The sequence below is a fragment of the Hylobates moloch genome, unplaced genomic scaffold, assembly GCF_009828535.3.
Source record: "Hylobates moloch isolate HMO894 unplaced genomic scaffold, HMol_V3 SCAFFOLD_5, whole genome shotgun sequence".
NCBI lineage: Eukaryota > Metazoa > Chordata > Mammalia > Primates > Hylobatidae > Hylobates > Hylobates moloch.
Window position 1 is genome coordinate 134,304,372 of NW_026652280.1, and position 25,975 is coordinate 134,330,346.

At 39.2% G+C, this 25,975-nt stretch overlaps 1 protein-coding gene and 1 pseudogene across 1 annotated transcript; one reads left to right on the plus strand and one right to left on the minus strand.

Moving 5' to 3' along the window:
- Window positions 1-36: 36 nt before the first annotated feature.
- Window positions 37-13,203, minus strand: CUNH1orf146 (chromosome unknown C1orf146 homolog). Its single transcript, XM_032155362.2, has 6 exons — window positions 13,114-13,203; window positions 11,089-11,188; window positions 5,896-5,989; window positions 2,025-2,193; window positions 1,558-1,636; window positions 37-883 (listed from the first exon to the last, which is right to left on the minus strand). Exons 2-6 carry the CDS (start codon window positions 11,152-11,154, stop codon window positions 749-751), a joined length of 543 nt encoding a protein of 180 aa, XP_032011253.1. The 5' UTR covers window positions 11,155-11,188; window positions 13,114-13,203; the 3' UTR covers window positions 37-748.
- Window positions 13,123-13,574, plus strand: LOC116467966 (actin, alpha skeletal muscle-like; annotated as a pseudogene).
- Window positions 13,575-25,975: the final 12,401 nt, after the last annotated feature.

Sequence of the window (25,975 nt, forward strand, 5' to 3'; positions counted from 1 at the left end):
TGCTTAAAAATAAATGTAGCTTTTCTCACTTATCAATTTCTATAATGATACACTATAGAACAGGTTTTTTTGGTTTTAAAGTTATCTAATGGTAAATAATGCCCACATATGTCCTAAATACTACTTTTGAAAATCCAATACAAACTAATAATTTTATAACTTCATAAAATGTAGTTGAATTGTCTATATTCATTCCTACAGTTTTAGTGAGCTTATAAAAATACTGATACACTTTCTGCTGCAGTTAGATGCGATGTAACATTTCAGAACTCCTAGTGTCAAGTTGGCTATCACACCAGTGTAAAGAAGCCAGTTGACTTTTCTTAGCTTCTCTTTTCCTGGCTCAGGTGGAGTCTTTGGGAGCAGAGTCCCATCACCACCTCTCCAGCAGAAGTTATAATAGGAAAACATCTGCAAAGATTAATTTTAGAAATACTTGCTACCTTTATAGAAAAAAACTAAAAAGTATACATGACTTTAAGAAACTGATTAGAAAATTCTGATTTTTATTTCCTACTAAAGATTTGTCCATCTAAGAAGCCACACCTGAGTTTTATGATATATGTACCAATCCTTTGCTAAACAGCGTTAAATCTCGCAGCGAAACTCCTAAAATAAAATCACTTTTAATTGTATACATATTATTTCAAATTAATATAAATGTCTTTAAATAATAGATATTTGAATATTATAATTCAACAGGTCTAATTATTTTCACATTTTTTGAGAAGAACATTAAGTTGGTACTCTAATTTGGGTTAACTGAATCACTATTCAGTTTTATCTTCTGAAGTGTTTTCCAAACAGGACTTTGCTCAATGATGTAAGCTTTAGCTGTTATCATTCTGTAGCAAATGCTTTCTATGTATGGTTTGGAGGTAGTCTGGAAGAAGATATAAAGATGCAGCATTATTTACAGAAATAAGGTATTTTCACAAGGTCACATTTAAAAATACCTTTCTTTCAGCAAATCTCTTGATCATCTTTGTGCTAAATACTATGTATGAGTTACTAGAATAGTCAACAGGAAAATACTTAGTTTCTATTCAAGAAATTTTAAACATGCAAGCCAAAAAGTAGAATACTATAAAAATTGCTTTAATGGGGATATGCTCCAAGTATAAAAGCAAGGAAGACCTAAGTCTGCGTAGGGGGTTGGAGTTATCTGGGCACACTTTGCAGAGGACAAAAAGCAAGAAAAGAAAGTGGACAATTGGTAGATGACATTCCATAAGATAATATGTTTGCACTCTGACAGTTTGACTTCAATCTGACCAACCCTTATAACTTTAGAATTTGAATGAAGATATAAGTAACCAATAGGGCCAGCCAAATGCTCTTTTGGCCCCAAGTGAGTCTTAAATGGTAGTGGCTACTGGAAGTAAATTGAGAAGACTTGAGAGACTTAGGCTTGGGAAAAAGTTGCATCCTGAAACAGCAACTCCCTCAGGGGAACAGAAGCAAGATATTTGCCAGTCTCGCTCAAAAGGGTGACAACTGGAAGTTAAAAACCTTAAAATATATGTGTGTATGTGTCATATTCCCCAGGTGACTCACCTTTGCTATAGTGCACATAAGATTAATAGCATTTACTGTGTTATGTACTGGAAGTATTCGTAAGTTACAACCCAGGAATCTGAAAAACAATTCATGTTATACAGATCATATAACTTGCTGACATCTGTTCTCTTAAGTGGAAAGAAGAGACAAATGTCTATTGTTTGTTATTTGTCTATGCATTCATGCCCTGCCTTACTCCACAGAGGATTTGAGATGGCTTTATAGCCAGAACATCACTGACTAAAAAAGTGTTCACTTTTGGCTTGGTCTTGGAGAAGCCCTTGAAACATCATGAACCCTGTCACCTCGATTCATAGAATAGCTATTTGGCCCTGTTTCATTAAATTTGATAGGTTAACATCACAGTGTTCATCATCTAGCAAAACAAAACTCACCTAAAAGAATTAAGAACTGAAATAAATACAATAAAAGAGAAATAAGTCTATAATGCTATTCTTCCATACCTCTGCTGAATCCTGAACATCAGTTTCCATTCTTCAGGCCCATGGAGGGCAGCAGACAAAACCAAAAAACTATTTTGGTGAATGTTAATAAATTTCTCAATTTTGGCTAGAAATATTTCTTCAGTTGACAGAAGACATTCCTTAGTATCCATTAATAAAAATGCAACTCCTAGGAAAGGTGAATTCAATATAAAATGTCAGTTTGTCATAGAGAGGAAATTTTGTTATAAACTCAAAATCAACCAAAATAGCTGTAAGTATACCATATGTGTCCAAGCCCTAAACATAAGGAATAGAAATTACTATAATGGAATTCCTACACAACAAAATGATTTAGGTAGTTCTTTGAAGTGCTCTGTATAAAAGAATGACTTGTGCTAAATAAGAGAAAAACTTTTTTGGATCAGTAACTACTTTTTTTTTCCTAGATGAAGACATTGTCCACATGAAGATACTGGGTAGTTTTTCATTAAAAAGATGAATTACATTTAAAAAGTTAATTTTTCACGTTATACTTTTAAAATATGTACTAGTTTATTATAAAGGACACTACAAAGGATACAGATGAAGATATGTGTAGGGCTAGGTATGTGGGAAGGGACATGGAGCTTCAATGCCTTCTCTGGGCCTGCCACCCTCCAGACACCTCCATGTGTTCAGCAACCAAGAGGCTTCTATAATTATTTTTAAAAGCTGGAAATCAGCTAAAGAAAGTCTTAAGCAAGCCTTCGGCTGGGTGCAGTGGCTCACGCCTGTAATCCCAGCACTTTGGGAGGCTGAGGTGGGCGGATCACAAGGTCAGGAGTTCAAGACCAGCCTGACCAACATGGTGAAACCCTGTCTCTACTAAAAATACAAAAATTAGCCGGGTGTGGTGGCATGTGCCTGTAATCACAGCTACTCAGGAGGCTGAGGCAGGAGAATGGCATGAACCAAGTAGGCGGAGCTTGCAGTGAGCCGAGATCGCACCACTGCACTCCAGCCTGCACAACAAAGCGAGACTCCATCTCAAAAAATTAAAAAAAGAATTATATGAATTAATATGGTCAGTGAGCAGATATCTGCAATCTCTGAAACAGTGTCAGGCCCATTAAGAATGGTCCTAAAGGGAAACTTGATTATAGCTCTTCAAACGATGTGGGAGACAGTCTGAGGAAAGTGATTGTGATTACATACTAATTGAGTAAACTTGAGCAACTTATATAAATAACCTCTCTGAACATAAGTTTCCTCTTCTGAAACATGGGAATAAATTTTTTGTGAGATTTGGCAGAAGGATTAAATTAGATCACGTATATAAAGTAGCCAAGGCAAATATTCACCAAATATTTTATTTCTCCCTGGAGCGTTCTGTATTTAACCAGAAGAATGAGTTTGAGGCTATACCACTTTCAGCCTGGAGATCTATTCTAGTTTTTTTTTTTTTTTTTGAAAGTGCTTGTCTTCCACGACCCTTGTAAATTGGATTCCTAGGTATTTTATTCTCTTTGGACCTCTTCAAGGAGAACTACAAACCACTGCTCAATGAAATAAAAGAGGATACAAACAAATGGAAGAACATTCCATGCTCATGGGTTGGAAGAATCAATATCGTGAAAATGGCCATACTGCCCAAGGTAATTTATAGATTCAATGCCATCCCCATCAAGCTACCAATGACTTTCTTCACAGAATTGGAAAAAACTACTCTGAAGTTCATATGGAACCAAAAAAGAGCCCGCATCGCCAAGTCAATCCTAACCCAAAAGAACAAAGCTGGAGGCATCACACTACCTGACTTCAAACTATACTACAAGGCTACAGTAACCAAAACAGCATGGTACTGGTACCAAAACAGAGATATAGATCAATGGAACAGAACAGAGCCCTCAGAAATAATGCTGCATATCTACAACTATCTGATCTTTGACAAACCTGACAAAAGCAATGGGGAAAGGATTCCCTATTTAATAAATGGTGCTGGGAAAACTGGCTAGCCATATGTAGAAAGCTGCAACTGGATCCCTTCCTTACACCTTATACAAAAATTAATTCAAGATGGATTAAAGACTGACATGTTAGACCTAAAACCATAAAAACCCTAGAAGAAAACGTAGGCATTACCATTCAGGACATAGGCGTGGGCAAGGACTTCATGTCTAAAACACCAAAAGCAATGGCAACAAAAGCCAAAATTGACAAATGGGATCTAATTAAACTAAAGAGCTTCTGCACAGCAAAAGAAACTACCATCAGAGTGAACAGGCAACCTACACAATGGGAGAAAGTTTTTGCAACCTACTCATCTGACAAAGGGCTAATATCCAGAATCTACAATGAACTCAAACAAATTTACAAGAAAAAAACAAACAACCCCATCAAAAAGTGGGCGAAGGACATGAACAGACACTTCTCAAAAGAAGACATTTATGCAGCCAAAAAACACATGAAAAAATGCTCATCATCACTGGCCATCAGAGAAATGCAAATCAAAACCACAATGAGATACCATCTCACACCAGTTAGAATGGCCATCATTAAAAAGTCAGGAAACAACAGGTGCTGGAGAGGATGTGGAGAAATAGGAACACTTTTACACTGTTGGTGGGACTGTAAACTAGTTCAACCATTGTGGAAGTCAGTGTGGCGATTCCTCAGGGATCTAGAACTAGAAATACCATTTGACCCAGCCATCCCATTACTGGGTATATACCCAAAGGACTATAAATCATGCTGCTATAAAGACACATGCACACATATGTTTATTGCAGCACTATTCACAATAGCAAAGACTTGGAACCAACCCAAATGTCCAACAACGATAGACTGGATTAAGAAAATGTGGCACATATACACCATGGAATACTATGCAGCCATAAAAAATGATGAGTTCATGTCCTTTGTAGGGACATGGATGAAACTGGAAATCATCATTCTCAGTAAACTATCACAAGGATAAAAAACCAAACATTGCATGTTCTCACTCATAGGTGTGAATTGAACAATGAGAACTCATGGACACAGGAAGGGGAACATCACACTCCGGGGACTGTTGTGGGGTGGGGGGAGGGGGGAGGGATAGCATTAGGAGATACACCTAATGCTAAATGACGAGTTAATGGGTGCAGCACACCAACATGGCACATGGATACATATGTAACAAACCTGCACATTGTGCACAGGTACCCTAAAACTTAAATAAAAAAAAAAAAAAAAAAAAAAAAAAAAAAAAAGGAAGTGCTTGTCTTCCAAAACTGCTAGAGTCTATTTGCAACCCTCCAGATAAAATCCTTTACCTCTACCTTTTTAAAAATCACTTCTGTCATTTCTCAAGCACAGGTGGACCTTCCCCCTCCCCATCTCCCCAGCCTTCTCTTATCCTAATCTAATTCCTTACTGGACTTTTGTCCATGACTAACAGTTGTACCAGTTGTCATTTCATGAAGATTTATTTGTCCCCATGATTCTTTTAGTTAATATTTATATTATATCCAGCAAACTCTTATACAAATTAATGGAAAACATTCTATGTTTTTTTTTATATATGAGTTTTGACAAATGTTGTGTCCTCTGTTAACACAAGTCAGACTTTAAGTATAGATTGTTGGGAAAGTGGCTTTTTCTCTTTTCATCTCAGTTCCAAAGCAAGTAGTTTTTTCTCATCTTCTACCAGACTCCACTAGTTCAGCTTTATTTTAACAATTGTAATCTAAAAAGGAATATATTTTGGAATTGACTATATGCACTGTGTTTGTAGTAGTAACAAAGTTTTACACATTTACCCTTCCCAAAAGATAACACCTTATTACATGGTTACTGAACTATGAAGTCATTAGAATTTATACCAACATATTTCATAAGAAACTTAAGGCAGTGAGCAGATCTACCGTACCAGAAAGAGAAAATATAATTGATCCATTTTCCACTGAATCTGAATATCGAACTTTGTGGCTTCGATTTTCTAGGGCAGTTGCAACTTCATAACCCTTTTTTAAAAAATATCAGAAATACAAATTTAAGGCATGCTTACAATTTTATTAAAGCTAAAGAAAAAATTAAAAGTTTAATAGGTTGTTTTATAACTACCACTTAAAGATATGATCATCAAAAGACAAATATGCTTTCTATGGAGAAAAAAACTTTAAAAAAAGCAAAAACATTTAGTTCTACTAAAACATTTATTTCAAGTTTGGGAGTCAGTTACGTACTACAGTTACGTTACTTAGGAATAGAACTTAAAGACAGCATTAAAAAACTGTATAAACCAGAACAAATGCAAATTTCTTTTTCTTTTTTAGAGACAGATGAAGTCTCACTTTGTTGCCCACGCTGACTTCAGACTCCTGAGCTCATGCAATCCTCCCAAAGTAGCTGGGACTATAGATGTATGCCACCACACCCAGCTGCAAACTTCGTTTTGAAAAACAACTTGGGTGGTGGCTCACGCCTGAAATCCCAGCACTTTGGGAGGCCAAGGTGGGCAGATCATTTGAGGTCAGGAATTTGAGACCAGCCTGACCAACATGGTAAAAGCCCAAAATTTGCTGGATGTGGTGACACATGCCTGTAGTCCCAGCTACTTGGGAGGCTGAGGCAGGAGAATCACTTCAACTCAGAGGTGGAGGTTGCAGTGAGCCGAGATTGTGCCACTGCACTCCAGCCCAAGTGACAGAGCAAGACTCCACCTCAAAAAAACAAACAACTTGGAGGCTGGGCATGCTGGCCACGGAGACCTTGGAGGCCAAGGCTGGTGGATCATTTGAGTCCAGAAGTTCAAGACTAGCCGGGGCAACATGGCAAAACTGCTTCTCTACAAAAAATACAAAAATTAGCTGGGCATGGTGGCACATGCCTGTAGTCCCAGCTACTCACAGGCTGAGGTGAGAGAATCACTTGAGCTTGGGAGGTTAAGGCTGTGGTGAGCCGTGATTGCACCACTGCACTCCAGCCTGGGTGACAGAGTGAGACTCTATCTCAAATAATAATAATAATAATAATAATAATAAACAACTTGAAGATGGATTCTGACATGCATTAATGTATAACTATGGAAAACAGGTGGTTGTATATTTCTTAAATAGTTGACAGAACCACATAGTGCCAGACGTATATAATACCATCACAGAAGATGACCAATTTTACAATTCATCAGTTTACATTACAGTTACTTTAGTATACTTTTAAAATGTTTTACGCCTTAGGTGAGTCATAAAACATGTAAGAAAACAGCTATAGGACTCTTGGTTTTAATACTAACTATTTCAAATATCACCTCATTTCCTATTCCACCCAGGCAATTAAATCATATTACCCACAATACTAAAATCTAGGTGGTTAATAGTTTTTCCTGATAGGTTAAAACTTAAACTTGGCCAGGCACAATGGCTCACACCTGTAATCCTAGCACTTTGGGAGGCTGAGATGAATCACTTGAGCCCAGGAGTTTGAGACCAGCCTGGGCAATGTAGCGAGACCTTGTTTCTACTAAAAATTAAAAAATAAATAAAAATAATAAATAAAACTCAAACTTGTTAGTTTCCAGATAGATAAAAATCTCTTAGGTAGATTAATTTTATTTTCTATTTTGCCTCAGAACATGTATATGTTAAGCACACAGGCTGAAATTACGTATAAAATACATGCTTCCTTTCTTTTCTAAAGAGTGTTTTGTGTCACTCAGATAGATCCTGACGTACAGTTTAACTATGGCTCTTTTCTTCTGCTGTTTTAAAATTATATAATGCTTCCAGCAATGTCAGATTAAGTAATTTAAGCCAACCTGCCTGATGAAGGCAACTAGAAAAGCTGGACAATCTTTTAAAATCTGCTTGAATACACCAGAGAGCTAACAGGATAGTAAAAAATTATAAGGCCAAGATCTATACAGAAATTCAAATATATGAGCAAGAATTTAGGTCACTTTTTTCCCTGAAGGCATCTGCCAGCTCAGAAAGAGGCAGAAGAGAGGCTGAACAGATCTTCTGACGAAAATAGAACAGCTCTCACAGGGACTATAGCCCAGCTTCAAACCATTTCAATCTCTGAAATTGTATTAAGGTGATAACTGAATTACTAGTGCTTCCAAGCACCTTGCAGAAGCACTCTCTAAAGCAACCTTTCCCAATCAGGTCTCCTCATCTGTATTATGGAACAAAGAAAATGATCTGAGTGACTATTTTCTCAATTCTCTCATAGCCAGATGTACAGGAGACAATTTAATTCAACACTCTAGATGTATACGATACAACTTAATTCATCATATAAAAGAGATGCCTTAGGAGTTGGGTTGTCAGATTTAGTGAATAAAAATACACAACACTCAGTTAAATGTGAATGAGTAACAACGCAATTTTCAATATAAGTATGTCCTATGCAATATTTGGGACATAATTACAGTAAATTCACTGTTTATCTGAAACTCAAACTTTTTTTTTTTTTTTTGAGACAAGGTCTCACTCTGTCACCCAGACTGGAGTGCAATGGCATGATCTTGGACCGCTGCAACCTCCGCCTCCCAGATTCAAACAATTCTCCTGCCTCAGCCTCCTAAGTAGCTAGAATTACAGGCATGCACCACCATGCCCGGCTAATTTTTGTATTTTTAGTAGAGACAGGGTTTCACCATGTTGGCCAGGCTGGTCTCAAAACTCCTGACCTCAAGTGATCCACCCACCTTGGCCTCCCAAAGTGCTGGGATTATAGGCGTGAGCCACCGCACCTGGCTGGAAATTCAAACTTGAGTGTCCTGTATTTTATCTGGCAACCCTACTTAGGGCATCAGGAATTTAATTTTCTTACAGAATTAAAACCTCTCAAGGCGAAGATAGCACTATTCTAGGCTTCAAATTATTTCTACAATTTTTCAAATACAAATTCCAACATACAATAAAAAATAATCAGACATACAAAGAGACACAATTCCATTAAAGAAAACTATCAGAAACAATAGAGAACAGAAACAGGCCCACAAGGGATCCATGTAGTGAAGCTATCAAATACACACCTTAAAACAGCCTGTTTACTATGATCAAGAAGATAAAACCTAGCTTGAGAATTTTGGCAAAGAACTAGAAGATATGTTTAAAAATGTAAAAAACATGAGTTAAGAAAGCTCCCTAAAATTTGATTCAAACAGGGCCAGGCACAGTGGCTCATGCCTGTAATCCTAGCACTTTGGGAGTCCAAGGCAATGGATTGCTTGAGATTAGGAGTTCAAGACTGGCCTGGGTAACATAGTGAGACCCTGTCTAATTAAAAAATAAACAAAAAATATACAAAAAATCTGAGAAATCTTTAAAATAAAAAGCAGTGTATTAAGCAGACAAGTGAAGGAAGAAGACAAATATGAGAAGAGTATGGACAGAAAGAATAACATAGGTAAAGGCATTCAGACCTAAAGGTATGGTTCTTATATGGTGAGTGTGTAAGGTATACACAAGTCAGCTAATCTGGGTACAATGTTAGGAATAATTGCTGGCAGATCATAAGCACCCATATATATCATGCTAATGAATTTCAATAATATCCTATTATCAGGAGGAGCCAACTAAAAGAATAAAATAATGGAATGCTAAAAAAAAAAAAAAAAAGAAGGTAAAATTAGAAAGTACTGAATTGAGAAAACAGTAAGTTCAAGAGCTGATTCATCAAAATGACCAGGAAGCTCAGTATAGATTTTTCAAAATACGTTTCATAGAATATTAGTCCTATGAGATATTAAAAGATGCTCCTGATTGAAATAAGATTCAGAAATGCTGAATATTATTTCATCTTTTTGGGGTTTTACAATGCATTTGAGAGCATATTAAAGCCTCTGAATAATAGTGTAGTAAAAAGAAAACCAAACCAAAACAAAAAAAACACTTGTTTAACTTTGTTTATATCAGCATCCCAAATAAAATCCATACAATACTCCTTCCTGCATATGTAACATCTATTAATAATCTTTAAAACTAGTATTATGTCAGCCAGGTGCGGTGGCTCAAGCCTGTAATCCCAGCACTTTGGGAAGCCGTTCCCAAAGTTGTGGGGGTGGGGGCAGGGATCAGAGTTCGAGACCAGCTTGGCCAACATGGTGAAACCCCGTCCCTACTAAAAATACAAAAATTAGCCGGCGTGGTGGCGGGCACCTGTAATCCCAGCTACTTGAGAGGCTGAGGCAGGAGAATCACTTAAGCTCGAGAGGCAGAGGTTGCAATGAGCCAAGATTGTGCCACTGCACTCCAGCCTGGGCGACAGAGCAAAACTCCATCTTAAAAAAACAAAGAACAAAAACTAGTATGTCTATCACTCATAAGAAAGAAAATGTAAATAAAAACAGGAATGAAAAGGGGCACTTAACAGTTTATTAGAAAATTTAAAGAATGACAATATGAAACTTTTCACCACAGAAATGTAAATGTCATAAAGTTCAACTTAATACATTTAGAAGCCTCTATAAAATGGGTAAATGTTTATAAAAACATAATTTATGAAAATGGACTCACAACAAAGTATAAAACAAAGTACAGCAAAAACCATAAAACCACACCTTACTATGGAACAATCATTTCTTGCCCCTTCATTCCAGACATCAGCTGGTGTCCATAAGATAAGTATCAGGGCAATGGAAAAGTCTTGTGAGCTGAGGAGTTTAAAACGGTTGTGAGCTGACCACCTACTCTCAGGCATTCAACTTTCCATCTCTCCCTCTCCAAACCGTAAGGAGACAGTCTCATTCCAGTGCTGCCAAGGCTAGGATATCAGTTTCTGGTTCTTTAGCTCTCAGAAAGCCTTAACTAATATATATTTGCATATCTTTACTGTTTCTGGAATTCCTTAACATCTCCATTAGAGTGCTTACAGAAGGAAAAAAAAAAGAACTTTAGAAAATCTCCAACCTTCAAAGAATTAAGGAAGTCGGATATTGAAAATGAATGCAAAAAGTCTATTAATTTATCTTTAAAATACATTTAGCTTATGCACTTCCTGCTCCCCACAACTAATTGTGGATAATCAAGCTAAGAATCTTTAAAAATATTGTTCTATATGAAAGCTGCTTTTAATTTTTTTAAGTTAAAGATCAGTGGGCCACATGCCCCTTTACCTTAAGAGATGAGCTAATAATAATGGTGGTTGTCCATTTTATTTTTTCTTTTCCACTTTCAGCCATCTGTCTGTGATCAACCTAGCTTCTAACGAACAATCTGAGAAAATTAAGAACACAAAGAATACAAAGAAATATCTGATGAATAAGTAAATTAAAGATGGAAATAAAACTAGGGTATTGGAGACATTTTAAAGAATATTTGAACATCAAAATTTGACAACAGAAAAAGTATCTGTCTTGTTATACATTTAGCCTATTCAATATTATGCTTCCCATTAACAAGTATCAAAAGCAATCATTCCCACTTCAGCACACTAACTTTAAAGAAAGAGGACTTGCATCAAGAACATGCAAGGTCTGAGGTTTTTATCCTACCTGCAAGCTAAAAAGTTAGCCTGCCAGAGTTTCACTTATACAGATAAAAGACAGACTCAGAGACAAAGGACAGTTTTTCACTCAGAGCAATAGCAGTATAGCCACAGTATCATTATTTTCTTATACTAGTTCCTCAAGCCCAATTCCTACAGGGTGATGGGACAAAGGCCAGGTGACATCTGCACACACACTGTGGGTTGCATTATAGGAAAGAAACCCAGAGCTTAGGAAACCTGAATCTTTTGTAAGCAAACCTGCCTTCTACTATGGAGGGAAATACTATATCTCACATAGGGAATATGTGAGGTGAGACCTGAATATTTGCTTTTTTTTTTTTTAAAGAGGGTCTCACTCTTTCACCCACAGGCTGGAGTACAGGGGTGCGATCCTAGCCTCAAACTCCTAGGCTCAAGCAATCCTCCTGCCTCAGCTTCCCAAGTAGCTAGGACTACAGGTACACACCACCATGCCCGGCTATTTTTTTTTTTTTTTTTTTTTTTGAGATGGAATCTTGCTCTGTCGCCCAGGCTGGAGTGCAGTGGCGCAACCTCGGCTCACTGCAAGCTCTGCCTCCCAGGTTCATGCCATTCTCCTGCCTCAGCCTCCCGAGTAGCTGGAACCACAGGCGCCCTCCACCACACCTAGCTAATCTTTTTTTGTATTTTTAGTGGAGACGGGGTTTCACTGTGTTAGCCAGGATGGTCTCAATCTCCTGACCTTGTGATCCACCCGCCTCGGCCTCCCAAAGTGCTGGGATTACAGGCATGAGCCATCACGCTGGCCAATTTTTTTTTTTTTTTAACTTGTTGTGGAGATGGGGGTGGGGGGGGGTCTCCCTATGTTGGCCAAGCCAGTCTTGAACTCCTGGCTTCAAGCCACCCTCCCACCTCAACCTCCTAAAGTGTTAGGATTACAGGCATGAGCCACTGCACCTGGCCAATATCTGCAGTTCTAAGAGGTACACAGGTGATGCTGATGATGCTGGTCTGGGGACCACACTTTAAGAACCACTGCACTAAGAGAAGGAAGAGTATTCTGCAGAACAACAACAATGCCCCATACAGTGGCAACCAGGTATACAGTAAAATAAAATTGCATTTAATTTAGCGTGCTAAAGTTTATAATATACGTATGAGGTGGGAAGAAAGAAAATTGCCATAAACTTAGTAGCATGAAATGGAATCTCACTGTGCTCTAAATTTGCTACTTTTCTAATTTCATTGAGACTGAAAACCCTAAAGTCATGTTTCCACTTATGTCTTTTGCCCATTTTCCTATTAGTTTTTTCTTTTTCTTATACATTTGTAGGATTTCTTTATATATTATAGATATCAGTCCTTTGTTGGCTATGTATTTTCTACCTGTTTGTGACTTGTCTTCTGTGCCACCGCCCCCCCACCTTCTTTAGGGTAATTCTTGATACACACAAATTATTATTTCCAATGTAGTTAAATTTATCAATCTTTTCATTTATGGTTAGTAGGTTTTGTTTCTTATTTAAGAAATTTTCCTGGGCAGCCATCTTGTTCTTGCTGCACACTGGAGTTGGAGGACCTTCTCTGATTCAGATTAACCAACAGCACAAATCAAGAAAAGTTAGCCAAACTTCCGCATCAGGTCCAGAATGAGGGCAAGGGTACAGCTCACAGAAAGAAGATGGTACAAAGAACAGCTACAGCTGATGACAAAAAGCTGGAGAAGAGCTACAAGCTGCCCGACGGCCAGGTCATCACCATCGGCAATGAGCGGTTCTGGTGTCCGGAGGTGCCGTTCCAGCCTTCCTTCCTGGGCATGGAATCCTGTGGCACCCACGAGACCACCTTCAACTGCATCATGAAGTGTGATGTGGACATCTTCAAAGACCTGTACGCCAACACAGTGCTGTCCAGCAGCACCACCCAGACATCGCCAACAGGATGCAGAAAGCAATTACTGCCCTGGCACCTAGCACCATGAAGATCAAGATCATTGCACCCCAAGAGCGAAAGTAATCGGTGTGGATCGGCGGCTCCATCCTGGCCTCACTGTCCACCTTCCAGCAGATGTGCACTAGCAAGCAGGAGTATGACAAGTTGGGCCCCTCCACTGTTCACCACAAATGCTTCTAAATAGACTGTGATCAGATGCATAGCTTTTGCTGCATGGGTTAATTCAGAAGTATAAATTTGTCCCTGGCAAATGCATACATCTCATGCTAGCCTCATGAATCTGGAATAAGCCTTCGAAAAGAAATTGTCCTTGAAGCTAGTATCTGATATCAGCACTGGATCATAGAACTTATTGCTGATTTTGACTTGTTGCTGATTTTGACCCTTGGTATTTAATACCCTGTACATATCTTTGATTTCAACCCTTAGTACATGTGGCTTGGTCACTCCGTGGCTGAGGTAAGAACATGCTTGCGGAAGACAAGTCTGTGGCTTGGTGAGTCTGCGTGGCCAGCAGTCTCCGATCTGTGCAGGGTATTAATGTGTCAGGGCTGTGTTCTGGGATTTCTCTAGAGGCTGGCAAGGGCTCCTGAACCAGTTGTTTCTGTCCTTTCAATCTGTCAGACAATCTGGAGAGTCACAGCTGTATCTAGAAAAACTGTCCGCCAGAAGCAAAAGTAAATACCCTATGGAGGAAGATATCATCCAGAGCCTCAGGTTACAAATTAGTGTTATAATTTTGCAATCATAACATCCAGCACACAATAAAAAAAAACCCAGGCATACAAAGAGTTAAGAACAGACTGAAAACCAAGGGGAAAAAGCTGACTGTAAAGAAGAGACCAAGGGGAGACTGAAATACTGGCATTGTCATATCCAGACTATAACTGATTAATTTGTTCAAAGCAGTATATGACAATTGGAGCATTTTGGCAGAAAATTTGAAACTGTAAAAGTAAATAAAATGGAAATTCTGGAAATGAAAAACTACCAAAATTGGAAACAATTCAATGGATAGGTTAAAGAGCAGATTAAACACAAGTGTGGAATGTAGGTCAGAGGAAAAACATCCAGACTGAGGTAGGTTAAGCAAAAGGATAAAGAACACAGAGAAAAGCATAATACACATACAAGGCATTATTAGGCTTGTGAAATGGTCTAACAGAGAGATAACTGAAGTCTGAGAAAGAGAAAAAGAGAATGGAGCAGGACCAATACATAAAAATACAGTGACCAAGTCAATTTTCCAAAATTGACTAAAGACATCAAGTTGTAGGTTCAAGAACAATAATAAATCTGAACAGATTAAACTAAGCAACAGATTAACAAAGTAAAACCAAAAGCCAAAAAATATATATATATAGTCAAAGGAGCCAGTGAAAAAAACGTGTATTTTTTTTTTTTTTTTTTTTTGAGACAGAGTCTCACTCTGTCGCCCACGCTGGAGTACAGTGGCACGATCTCGGCTCACTTCAACCTCTGCCTCCCAGGTTCAAGCAGTTCTTCTGCCTCAGCCTCCCGAGTAGCTGGGATCACAGGCAAGTGCCACCACACCCAGCTAATTTTTGTATTTTTAGTAGAGATGGGGTTTCACTATGTTGGTCAGGCTGGTCTCGAACTCCTGACCTCGTGATCCACCTGCCTCGGCCTCCCAAGGTGCTGGGATTACAGGTGTGAGCCACCACGCCCGGCCTAAAAGGTGTATTATTTTTAAAGGGAAACAATAAACTGGAAAGTGACTTCTCAATAGAAACATGGTAGCTAGGAGGCAACTGAATAGTAACTTTTAAGTAGTGAAAGAAAAGAATTGGGAAAACATATACCACACAACCATTAACCAAAAGAAAGTTGCTACCATATGTTAACTTGCATCCACGTTAAGAATGAAGAGAACCGTAAGTGGTAAATAGATGCATAAATGTAAGACTAAATAAATATGTATTTTCCTCAGTTCTCTTAATTTCTCTAAAAGATTAATATATAAGGCAGTAATTATATTATTAGGTCAAGTGTGTGTGTGTACGTGTGTGTGTGTGCATGCGTGCACATATGCATGTGAGTATATCGGGAGGAAATGGAGCTATATTGGTGCAAAGTTTCTCTATTTTTCCAGAATTAAATTAGTGTTAATCTGAAATAATTAAGATGCATATTATAGTATCCAGAGAATGCACTAAGAAAATAACAAAAAAAATTTAGAAGTCAGAGGAATCAAACTGGTATACTACAAAATATTCATATAACACAAAAGAGGTAGTAAAGAAGGAACAGAGGAACAAAAAAGACATGAGACATCTAGAAACTAAATAGCAAAACGGCAGACTTAATAGTGGTGATGGTTGTACCTCATAGTGGATATACTAAAAATCACTGACTTGCACATTTTAAAATGTATTTAATGTCACGTGACTTATATCTCAATTTAAAAATTTTTTAAATAGCAGTCAGCAATACTGAGTAATTACATTAAAATGTGAATGGATAAGATTTTACAGTCAAACCAAAATCCAACTATATGTTGTCTTTAGATTCAAGGATACAAATAGGTTGAAAGTAAAAGAATGGAAAAAGATATATCATGCAAACAGTAACCATAAGAGAGCTGGAGTGGCTATACTGATAAAAAAACAAAATAGACTTTAAGATAAATATCAACTGAGACAAAGAGGGATGTTATTATAATGATAAAAAGGTCAATATATCAGGAATATATAGCAATGTATATCCTGATATATACATTCCTTATATATTATACATTCATCTAACAGAGCTCCAAAATACATGAAACAAAAGTCATACAAACCACAATAGAATTAAATTAAAAATCAATATAAATAAAAAATTTGAGGGAAAGCCACAAATACTTAGAAATCAAACACACACTTCTAAGTAACCCATAGATCAAAGAATAAATCATAATGGATGTTAGGCAATATTTTGAAATGAGTGAAAACAAACATAAAACAAAAATTTATGAAATGTAGCTAAAGGAGTACTTAGAGGGAAACATATAGCTTTAAAAGACTAAATTAGGCCACGTGCAGTGGCTCACGCCTGTAATCCCAACACTTTGGGGAGCCAGGGCCAGTGTACTGCTGGAGCCCAGGAGTTTGTGCCCAGCCTGGGCAACAGGGCAAAACCCCATCTCTACAAAAAATACAAAAATTAGCTGGGTATGGTGGCACACAACTCTGGTCCCAGCTACTTGGGAGGCTGAGGAGGATCACCTGAGCCTGGGGAGGTTGAGGTGACTGCTCCACTGCACACTAGCTAGACTGGCGACAGAGTGAGACCCTGTCTCAAGAAAAAAAAAAAAAAAAAAGAGGCTAAACCGGAAAAGAAGAATGATGTCAAATTAATACCTAATTCCATCTTATATTAAAAGAGGAACAGGCCGGGCATGGTGGCTCATGCCTGTAATCCCAGAGTTTTGGGAGGCCGAGGCAGGCAGATCATGAGGTCAAGAGATCAAGACCATCCTAGCCAACATGGTGAAACCCCATCTCCACTAAAAATACAAAAATCAGCTGGGCGTGGTGGCACGCACCTGTAGCCCCAGCTACTCCGGAGGCTGAGGCAGGAGAATCGCTTGAACTCAGGAGGCAGAGATTGCAGTGAGCCGAGATTGCCAGCCTGGTGACAGAGCAAGACTCCGTCTCAAAAGAAAAAAAAGAAGAACAAATTAAAACCAAAGCAATGGGAAAAAAAGGAATAAAGATTAAAGTAGAAATCAATGGAATAAAAATAGAAAGAATAAAGAAAATAAACAGTTCTTTGAAAAGATCAACAACATTGATAAACATTGAGCTAGACTGTCTTTACAACAAATGGTGTTGGAACAATTCAATATCAATATGTTTTAGAAAATGAACTCGGATCCATTCCATACACCATACCCAAAACTTAACTCACAATGACTCACAGGCCTACACGTAAAACATAAAACTGTAAGTCTTCTAGAGGAAAACAGGACATAATAATTGTGACCCTGAGTTAGGTAAATAATTTTTAGTATGACACCAAAAACACAATCCATAAAAGAAAAATTGATAAACTGGACTTCATCTAAGTTAAAAACTTCTCTCTGGCTGAGCACGGTGGCTCATGCCTGTAATCCCAGCACTTCGGAAGGCCAAGGCGAGCAGATCATGAGGTCAGGAGATCAAGACATCCTGGCTAACAGTGAAACCCCGTCTCCACTAAAAATACAAAAAATTAGCCGGGTGTGGTGGTGGGTGCCTGTAGTCCCACCTACTCGGGAGGCTGAGGCAGGAGAATGGTGTGAACCTGGGAGGAGGAGCTTGCAGTGAGCCGAGTTCACACCACTGCACTCCAGCCTGGGTGACAGAGCAAGACTCCATCTCAAAACAACAACAACAACAACAACAACAAACTGCATTAGTAACACCTACATTTATAAAAATGTTTAAAAAGACACTCTTAAGGGGAATAAAAAGACAAGCTAGAGACTGGAAGAAAATATCTGCAAAGCAAATATCTGGTAAATGACTTGTATCCCGAAAATATTTTTAAAGACCCTTAAGGCTTGGGCTGGGCATGGTGGCTCACGCCTGTAATCCCAGCACTTTGGGAGGCTGAGGCGTGCGGATCACTTGAGGCTAGGAGTTCGAGACCATCCTGGCCAACATGGTGAAAACCCATCTCTACTAAAAATACAAAAATTAGCCGGGTGTGGTGGTGCGTACCTGTAATCACAGCTATTCAGAAGGCTGAAGCACGAGAATCGCTTGAGCCCAGAAGGCAGAGGTTGCAGTGAGCTGAGATCATGCCACTGCACTCCAGCTTGGGCAACAGAGCAAGACTTTCTCAAAAAAACAAAACAAAACAAAAACAAAAAGAAGACACTCAAGGCTCAATAGTAAAAAACCAAACAACCCAATTAAAAAATAGTCAAAAGATTTAAGCAGGTTATTTACCAAAGAAGATATATAAGTGGCAAATAAGGACATAAAAAGACAGTCAACATTAGGGAAATGCAAATTAAAGCTACAAGATACCACTACATACCTATTATAATGGCTAAAATTTAACAAACTAACAGTATCAAGTGTTGGTGAGGATGTGAGGAACTAGAACTCTCATACAGTACTAATTGGAAAGTATATGGGACAAACACTTGGAAAATAGTTTGACATTTTCTTAAAAAGGTAATCATATACTTACCATGATATCCAGCCATTTTACTCCTAGATAATTTACCAAAGAAAATAGAAAGCATACATCTATACAAGGATTTACACATGAATGATTTATTTGTAGTAACCAAAAACTAGAAACAACCCAAATGCCCCCCAACAGGTGAAAGGACATTGTAATATATTCATACAATGGCATATTACTCAGCAACAAAAAGGAATGAACTATTGATACACACAACAACCTGAGTCACTCTAAAAAATTATGAAGGAAAGATGCCAACCCCCATCCCCAAAAGCACAGCACATATTGTATAGTTTCTTTCATATAAGAAATACAAACTATAGGCAGGGCGCGGTGGCTCACACCTGTAATCCCAGCACTTTGGGAGGCCAAGGTGGGCGGATCACGAGGTCAGGAGATCGAGACCATCCTGGCTAACATGGTGAAACCCCATCTCTACTAAAAATACAAAAAATTAGCTGGGTGTGGTGGCAGGCACCTGTAGTCCCAGCTACTCGGGAGGCTGAGGCAGGAGAATGGCATGAACCTGGGAGGCAGAGCTTGCAGTGAGCTGAGATCGCACCACTGCACTCCAGCCTGGGCGACAGAGCAAGACTCTGTCTCAAAAAAAAAAAAAAAAAAAAGGAAAGAAACAAACTACAGTGACCAAAAAAAAACCGAAGAAGGGATAATGGGAAAAAAAAGTGGTATTACAGAAGGGCAGGAGGAAAACTTTGGGATGGGTATATTCACTATATTGATTGTAGTAATTGTTTCACAGGTGTATACATGTGTCAAAACATCACAGCATACATGATATGTTATACATACATATGTTATATATACATGCATGTTATATATGTTATATATAACATACATGTTATATGTTATATATTCGTGCATGTTATACTGCATATAAATTATACAATATAGACACACACACACACATGCCTGACTCATACTGGTTTTATTTTTTGAGCTGGAATCTCACTCTGTCACTATGGCTGGAGTGCAGTGGCATGATCTTGGCTCACTGCAGCTTCCGCCACCCAGGTTCAAGCGGTTCTCGTGCCTCAGCCTCCTGAGTAGCTGGGACCACAGGTGTGCACCACCACGCCTGGCTGATTTTTTTGTATTATTAGTAAAGATGGGGTTTCACCATGTCGGCCAGGATGGTCACTCCTGACCTCAGGTGATCTGCCCACCTTAGGCTCCCAAAGTGCTGGGATTACAGGTGTGAGTCACCATGCCCAGCCATCTTACAGGTTTTTAAATAGCTCCGAAAATGTTCAATAATGATAAGTGTGTCATTTTAAAATTAGCAAATTCTGTTGTGTCAGAAGAGAAGTACAGGAGTCCAACACCAGGGCTACTTAAAATATTTCCTATGGTGAGATTCTGATATCTGCAGCAAATCTGGCTACTCCAATGCCAATTGCTTACTATTGCTGCTATAGAAACTAAAATTAATGTCAGGCAGTTGAAATCAAGCAAAGAAAGCAAAACTAATCCCTTGTTATGCACAGTGAAAAACAACCTCTTTGAAACACTTTGATATTCACTGAAAAAGTCCCAGAAGTTACCATATCCCAATTATTTTCCAAAAGGAAAAGTATCTTCAACCTTTAGATAAAATAATCTGCACTGCTTACAAATCTAGAAAAATACCACCTTTGCTCTTACAGCATGTTGTTTCAGTGGTAAAATTTCTTTTTAAATTTCAACTTTTATTTTAGATTCAGGGGGTACATGTACAGATTTGTTTCATGGGTATATTGTGTGATGTTGAGGTTTGGGGTACAAATGATCCTGTCACCCAGGTAGTGAGCACAGTACCCAAAAGGTAGTTTTTCAGCCCTTATCCTCCTTCCTCCCTCTCCCCTCTAGTAGTTCCCATTGTCTGTTGTTCGTATCTTTATGTCCATATGTACTCAATGGTTAGCTCCCACTTATAAGTGGGAGCATGTGGTATCTGGTTTTCTGTTCATGCACTAATTCACTTAGGATAATGGCCTCTAGCTGCATCCGTGTTGCTGTAAAGGACATGATTTCTTTCTTTTTATGGCTGCATAGTATTCCATGATGTATATGTACATTTTCTTTATCCAAGCCATGATTTAATTCCTGCTTTTTCCATGAATTAAAAATATCCTTTGTCTCTGTCTGAGGCATCTCATATATTCTGCAAACATCTATAAAACAGTAACAGGCTAGCTTATTAGCTTGCAAGTAGATAAGACTTTTCACAGTTCTTGGCAGGCATTATCTACTAAAGTTGAAGATACTCGTAACCTGTAACTCAGCAACTCCACTCCTAAATGTATACGCAACAGAAATGCATGTGATCTGTACTAAGAGACTTATACAAGAATGCTCATAACAGCATTTTAAAAAACTTCATTCTTCATGCTTTTGTTTAAAGTTTCTTTTTAATCCTACCTCTCAAGGCTAGAATGGTCCATTGTTAGAATTGGTGGTCACAGTATGAACTCATTGTTTATATACAGATGAATACACACAGAAATATTTTATAGATACAGTCATGCATTGCATATTGACTGTTCAGTCAACAATGGACTTCATATATGACTGGTGGTGCCACAAGATGATAATACTGTAGTTTTACTTTTTTTACATTTAAATATGTTTAGATACGCAGGTTGCCTACAGTATTTAGTGCATTAACATGCTATACAGACTTGTAGCCCAGGAGCAATAGGCTATACCATATAGCCTAGATGTCTAGTAGGCTACACCATCTAAGTTTGTGTAATTACACTCCATGATGTTCTCACAATGACAAAATCACCTAATGATGCATTTCTCAGAACACATCCCCATCATTAAGCAATGCATGACTGTATGTGTATATACCCAGATTAGTACACACACATCTATTTCTTTACTGTTAGCTGAAAGGGCCTAAAACAAATGACACCCTAGCACCTGGGTGCTAGCAACAAGTACACCTAGCACCCAGATTTTGGTTTCTAAATAGCATTCTCCAAAAAAGGAACCAGGGCTCCTTGGAGAAATGGCTGATTGTAGGACTGGGACAGGAAACATACAAGATGAGTCCAGAGAATTTTATAGTGCCAAAAAGTAAGAAAGTACTTAAAAACAAAAACAAACAAAAAACCCCAACACAGATGGCATTGATGGGGCATGTCATAAGAGCAGAGGAACCAACTGAAAGAGCTCCCAATGGCTAAAGCTGGAACAATTTGAGCAAAATAAAATAGCATTATAATCCAAAGTATAAAATGAATATCCATGAGTCTATACTGATATAAAGGTTTGAACAAACCAATAAATGGAGAAGAGACAAATCTGTGCAGAATAATTCCAAATAATTTATGTATACTCCAACCTTAAGACCAGGAGCATAGAGCTGGGCACAGTGGCAAGCACCTATAATTCAAGCTACTCGGGAGACTGAAGCAGGAGGATTGCTTAAGGCCAAGAGTTTGAGGCTGCAGTGCATTATGTTTGCACCTGTGAATAACCACTGTACTCCAGCCTGGGCAACATAGCAAGACCCTGTCTCTAAAAATATTAAACAGTGGGGGTGGGGAATATAACTCCCCATTCCTTAGGTGTGGCTGCACACCCAGGAGGTGGAGGTTGCAGTGACCTGAGATCCCACCCCTGCACTCCAGCATGGGTGAAAGAGCGAGACTCTGTCTAAAAAAAAAAAAAGAAAAAGAAAGAGAAAGTCACTTTCAGTGATGGTAAGTTAATATCTCCCAAGGTGATTTCATTCTACTTTTCAACAACTTTAATAATTAGAAAGTTCTTCCTGCTGAGTTGAAATCAGCTGCTCTCTAATTTCCTCATTTATTGCATGAATGAATGAATGACAAGTTAGCTAGCTCCATGAGAGCAGGGACACATTCTGATTCTGTTTTACCTTACTCAGCACCTCCACTCAGTAGACACTCAAAGATTTGTGAATGAGTAAATGGTAAGTTGGCTGGGAGAAGGGCTTCAACTTCTATAACCCCCACACACACACACTTACTAATATACCCACATAGCTATTAATACATATATGCAAAGTTTACAAGAACTTTTTGGAGTAGTTACTGGTATGTATGTGGATATGTAGGTTTGTGTCTATCAGTTAGTAATCTATAAATATTCATTTAAATCTAGTAATATGTAAATATTCATTTAAATCTTCACACCCTTATACATAGGTTTTAAAAACAATTTAACTAAAGCCAAGAGAAGTAAAGTAATCACGTACACAAATAAGTGAGAAAGGAGTTGGGGTCAGTCGTGTCCCAAGTCCCTGTTAAAGGTGAGGAATGAATCAGAAACCTGGGGCTGGGGCAGTGCCTTCTTAGCATTTCTGGGGAAAACCTCCTCGACCAGCAGCCAAGCGGGGACTGTGTGGCTTTGGGCAAATCACGTCACCTCTGGTTGGGCTGCATCCTCACCTGAACAAAAAGCTTCTAAACGGGAGCTGAACGCTGAGCATGCAGGGACAGAGGGGAAGGGCAGGCGCAGGGGGTGGGACCGGGAGACCAGAGGATGGAGGAGGGACAGTCCTCCATGGGCAGCTGCAGGACGACAGAATCTGGACAACCCCCGTGACACGAGTTTAACCTGTGTAACACACCTGCACACGGACTCCTGAATCTAAAATAAAAGTTAAATTAAAAATAAAAACAAAAAGCTTGGGCCCAGTGGCCTCTTAAACCTTTGCCAGTTCCAAGGCCCTTTTATTCTGGGCTTTTGTTGCTACTGTTTTGTTTTTTCCAAGCTCTAGAGTGTTTGCAAATTTAAGTTTAACACTGCCCCATCATCTCCAGCAAGTCACTTTCCCTGCTCAGTCTCCTCACGGGTCCAGTGAGGTGCCGGCCTACAAGGTTCTTCAAAGTCTCTTCCATTCTCTACTTTTCGGAGTGACCAACAAAGCCTGAAGCAAATAAAATTTACACTCGCAGGTGGGTGACGGACTTCTGACAGGGAAAACCCCGAGGGAGCCCTTTCCACACCGGAAAAGGGAAAATAGGGTGGGCAGGATCTCCTCCCCTCACCCGCCAAAGCCCTGAGGTAAAGCTCTGAGCTCGGCAAGTCAGAGAGCACTATGCCGGCGAAGAACGAAGAAAGAAAAACGTGAAGAGACAGGTCTGCCGAGGCCTCATCCCCAGCGCTGCAAATCCATCTGCTCACCAGGTCCTCAGAGACTGCTCAGGGTTTCCCAAACTTCCAGAACATTCCGCGGGCAGTGAGAGGCGCCGCCGGCGGGGCAGAGTGCCCAGGATGCCTGGGGCAGGGTTCCGCAGCCTCTGGGCTTCTGCGCAACCGCAGACCTCGCAAATCTTTCCCGCGCTTCTGGCTCTCTAGAGCGAGGTTTGCAGGAAGCCGGAAGTGGTTAAGATATCTTCTTAACCACTTCCGGCTTCCTGCAAACCTCGCTGGAATTGAACAATGAGAACTCATGGACACAGGAAGGGGAACATCACACTCTGGGGACTGTTGTGGGGTTGGGGGAGGGGGGAGGGACAGCATTAGGCGATATACCTAATGCTAAATGACGAGTTAATGGGTGCAGGAAATCAACATGGCACATGGATACATATGTAACAAACCTGCACATTGTGCACATGTACCCTAAAACCTAAAGTATAATAATAAAAAAAATTAAAAAAATTAAAAAAAAAGATACAAGATCTGTAGGCCTGGCGCAGGGGCTCATGCCTGTAATCCCAGCACTTTGGGAGGCCGAGGCGGGTGGATCACGAGGTCAGAAGTTCGAGACCAGCCTACCAACATGGTGAAACCCTGTCTCTACTAAAAATGCAAAAATTAGCTGGGCATGGAGGCGCATGCCTGTAATCCCAGCTACTCGAGAGGCTGGGGCAGGAGAATCGCTTGAACCCAGGAGGCGGAGGTTGCAGGGAGCGAGATTGCACCACTGCACTCCAGCCTGGGTGACAGGGCAAGACTCCGCCTCAAAAAAAAACAAAAAACAAAAAACAAAAAAAAACAAGATTTTTGCTTGTTAGACTCAGCTGTCCGGAATTGATTTTCAGTTTTCTAAAATTCAGGCTCAATTCTTGGTTTGCTATCATTTGCAACATAAAATCAAAGTGGCCTTCAGTTTATCCAAATTATGAAAAAGGTAGATTTTCATGAGTGGCTATCAAAAGGACATACAGGGGCCTGTGTGTTTGCTTCTTAAGACCCCATTATGTTCAGACCTAATTGAAGCTCAGCAATTTATTAAGTGTCACAATCATAAAAATGTAAAAAGACAAAGACCACTACTTGCCTTGAGCCTAATGGTTAGGATACAAAACTATGTGCCTTACTTTGTAAAACAGGTATTCCCGTAAAAAGAAAGGCGCTCCAGGAAAAATCCTTTGGAGCACACTTGTGATGTGCTGTTAATTTTTCCCTGCGATAACCATTTTGTATGTTTGGCATTTTGTATAACTGATATTAAAATTAGGTGCACTCTTGCTGCCTCATTTGGGCAGTTTGTTAAGCCACCGCGCCCGGCCTCTATTGTTTACTAATTACCTGGTCTAAAGTATTTTGTTATCATGGCCATAATGGACAGACAATTCCTCCTGTCTTCAAATCTCCAGAACTTATTCCTCATCTTCACTTTCAGCTGAAGTGAAATAGTTACAGCTAATATTTCATAAATATTTATGATTTAATTTTAATAGTATTTAGTATTTAATATTAAATACTATTTAAGTGAGATAAATAAAAGCATCCAGAAGTGAAGTTCCACAGATGTCCACCTGCCAATCTACCAACATCTATATGCACAGATTCTGCTTTCTTTCCAACTATAGTAGGTGAACTGTGTATAATCCTATGTAAGGCCAGCCCTCAAATGGACAACAGAGCCCATCTCCTCTTGCTTACCCAAGAATATAGCTCCACCGGCCAGTCGCGGTGGCTCATGCCTGTAATCCCAGCACTTTGGGAGGCTGAGGCAGGCGAATCACAAGGTCAGGAGATCAAGATCAGCCTGGCCAATATGGCAGAACCTCATCTCTACTAAAAATACAAAAAATTAGCCAGGTGTGGTGGTGCACACCTGTAGTCCTAGCTACTTGGGAGGCTGAGGCAGGAGAATTGCTTGAACCTGGGAGGCAGAGGTTGCAGTGAGCCAAGATCACGCCACTGCACTCCAGCCTGGGCAACAGAGCAAAACTGTGTCAAAAAAAAAAAAAAAAAAGAAAAAAAAATATATATATCTCCACTAATTATTTCCTGACTCTTACAATCTTCAATTTTTTCCTCTCCACTGAATATTCTCAATTGCAAATAAATATGCCATTATTTCTGTCATCTTAAAATCTCTCCATCTCCTCTCCCACTCCAGCTAACAATCTGTTTCTCTGCTCTCTTTACAGAAAAACTCAAAAGGACTGCCTGTAATTTCTGTTGCT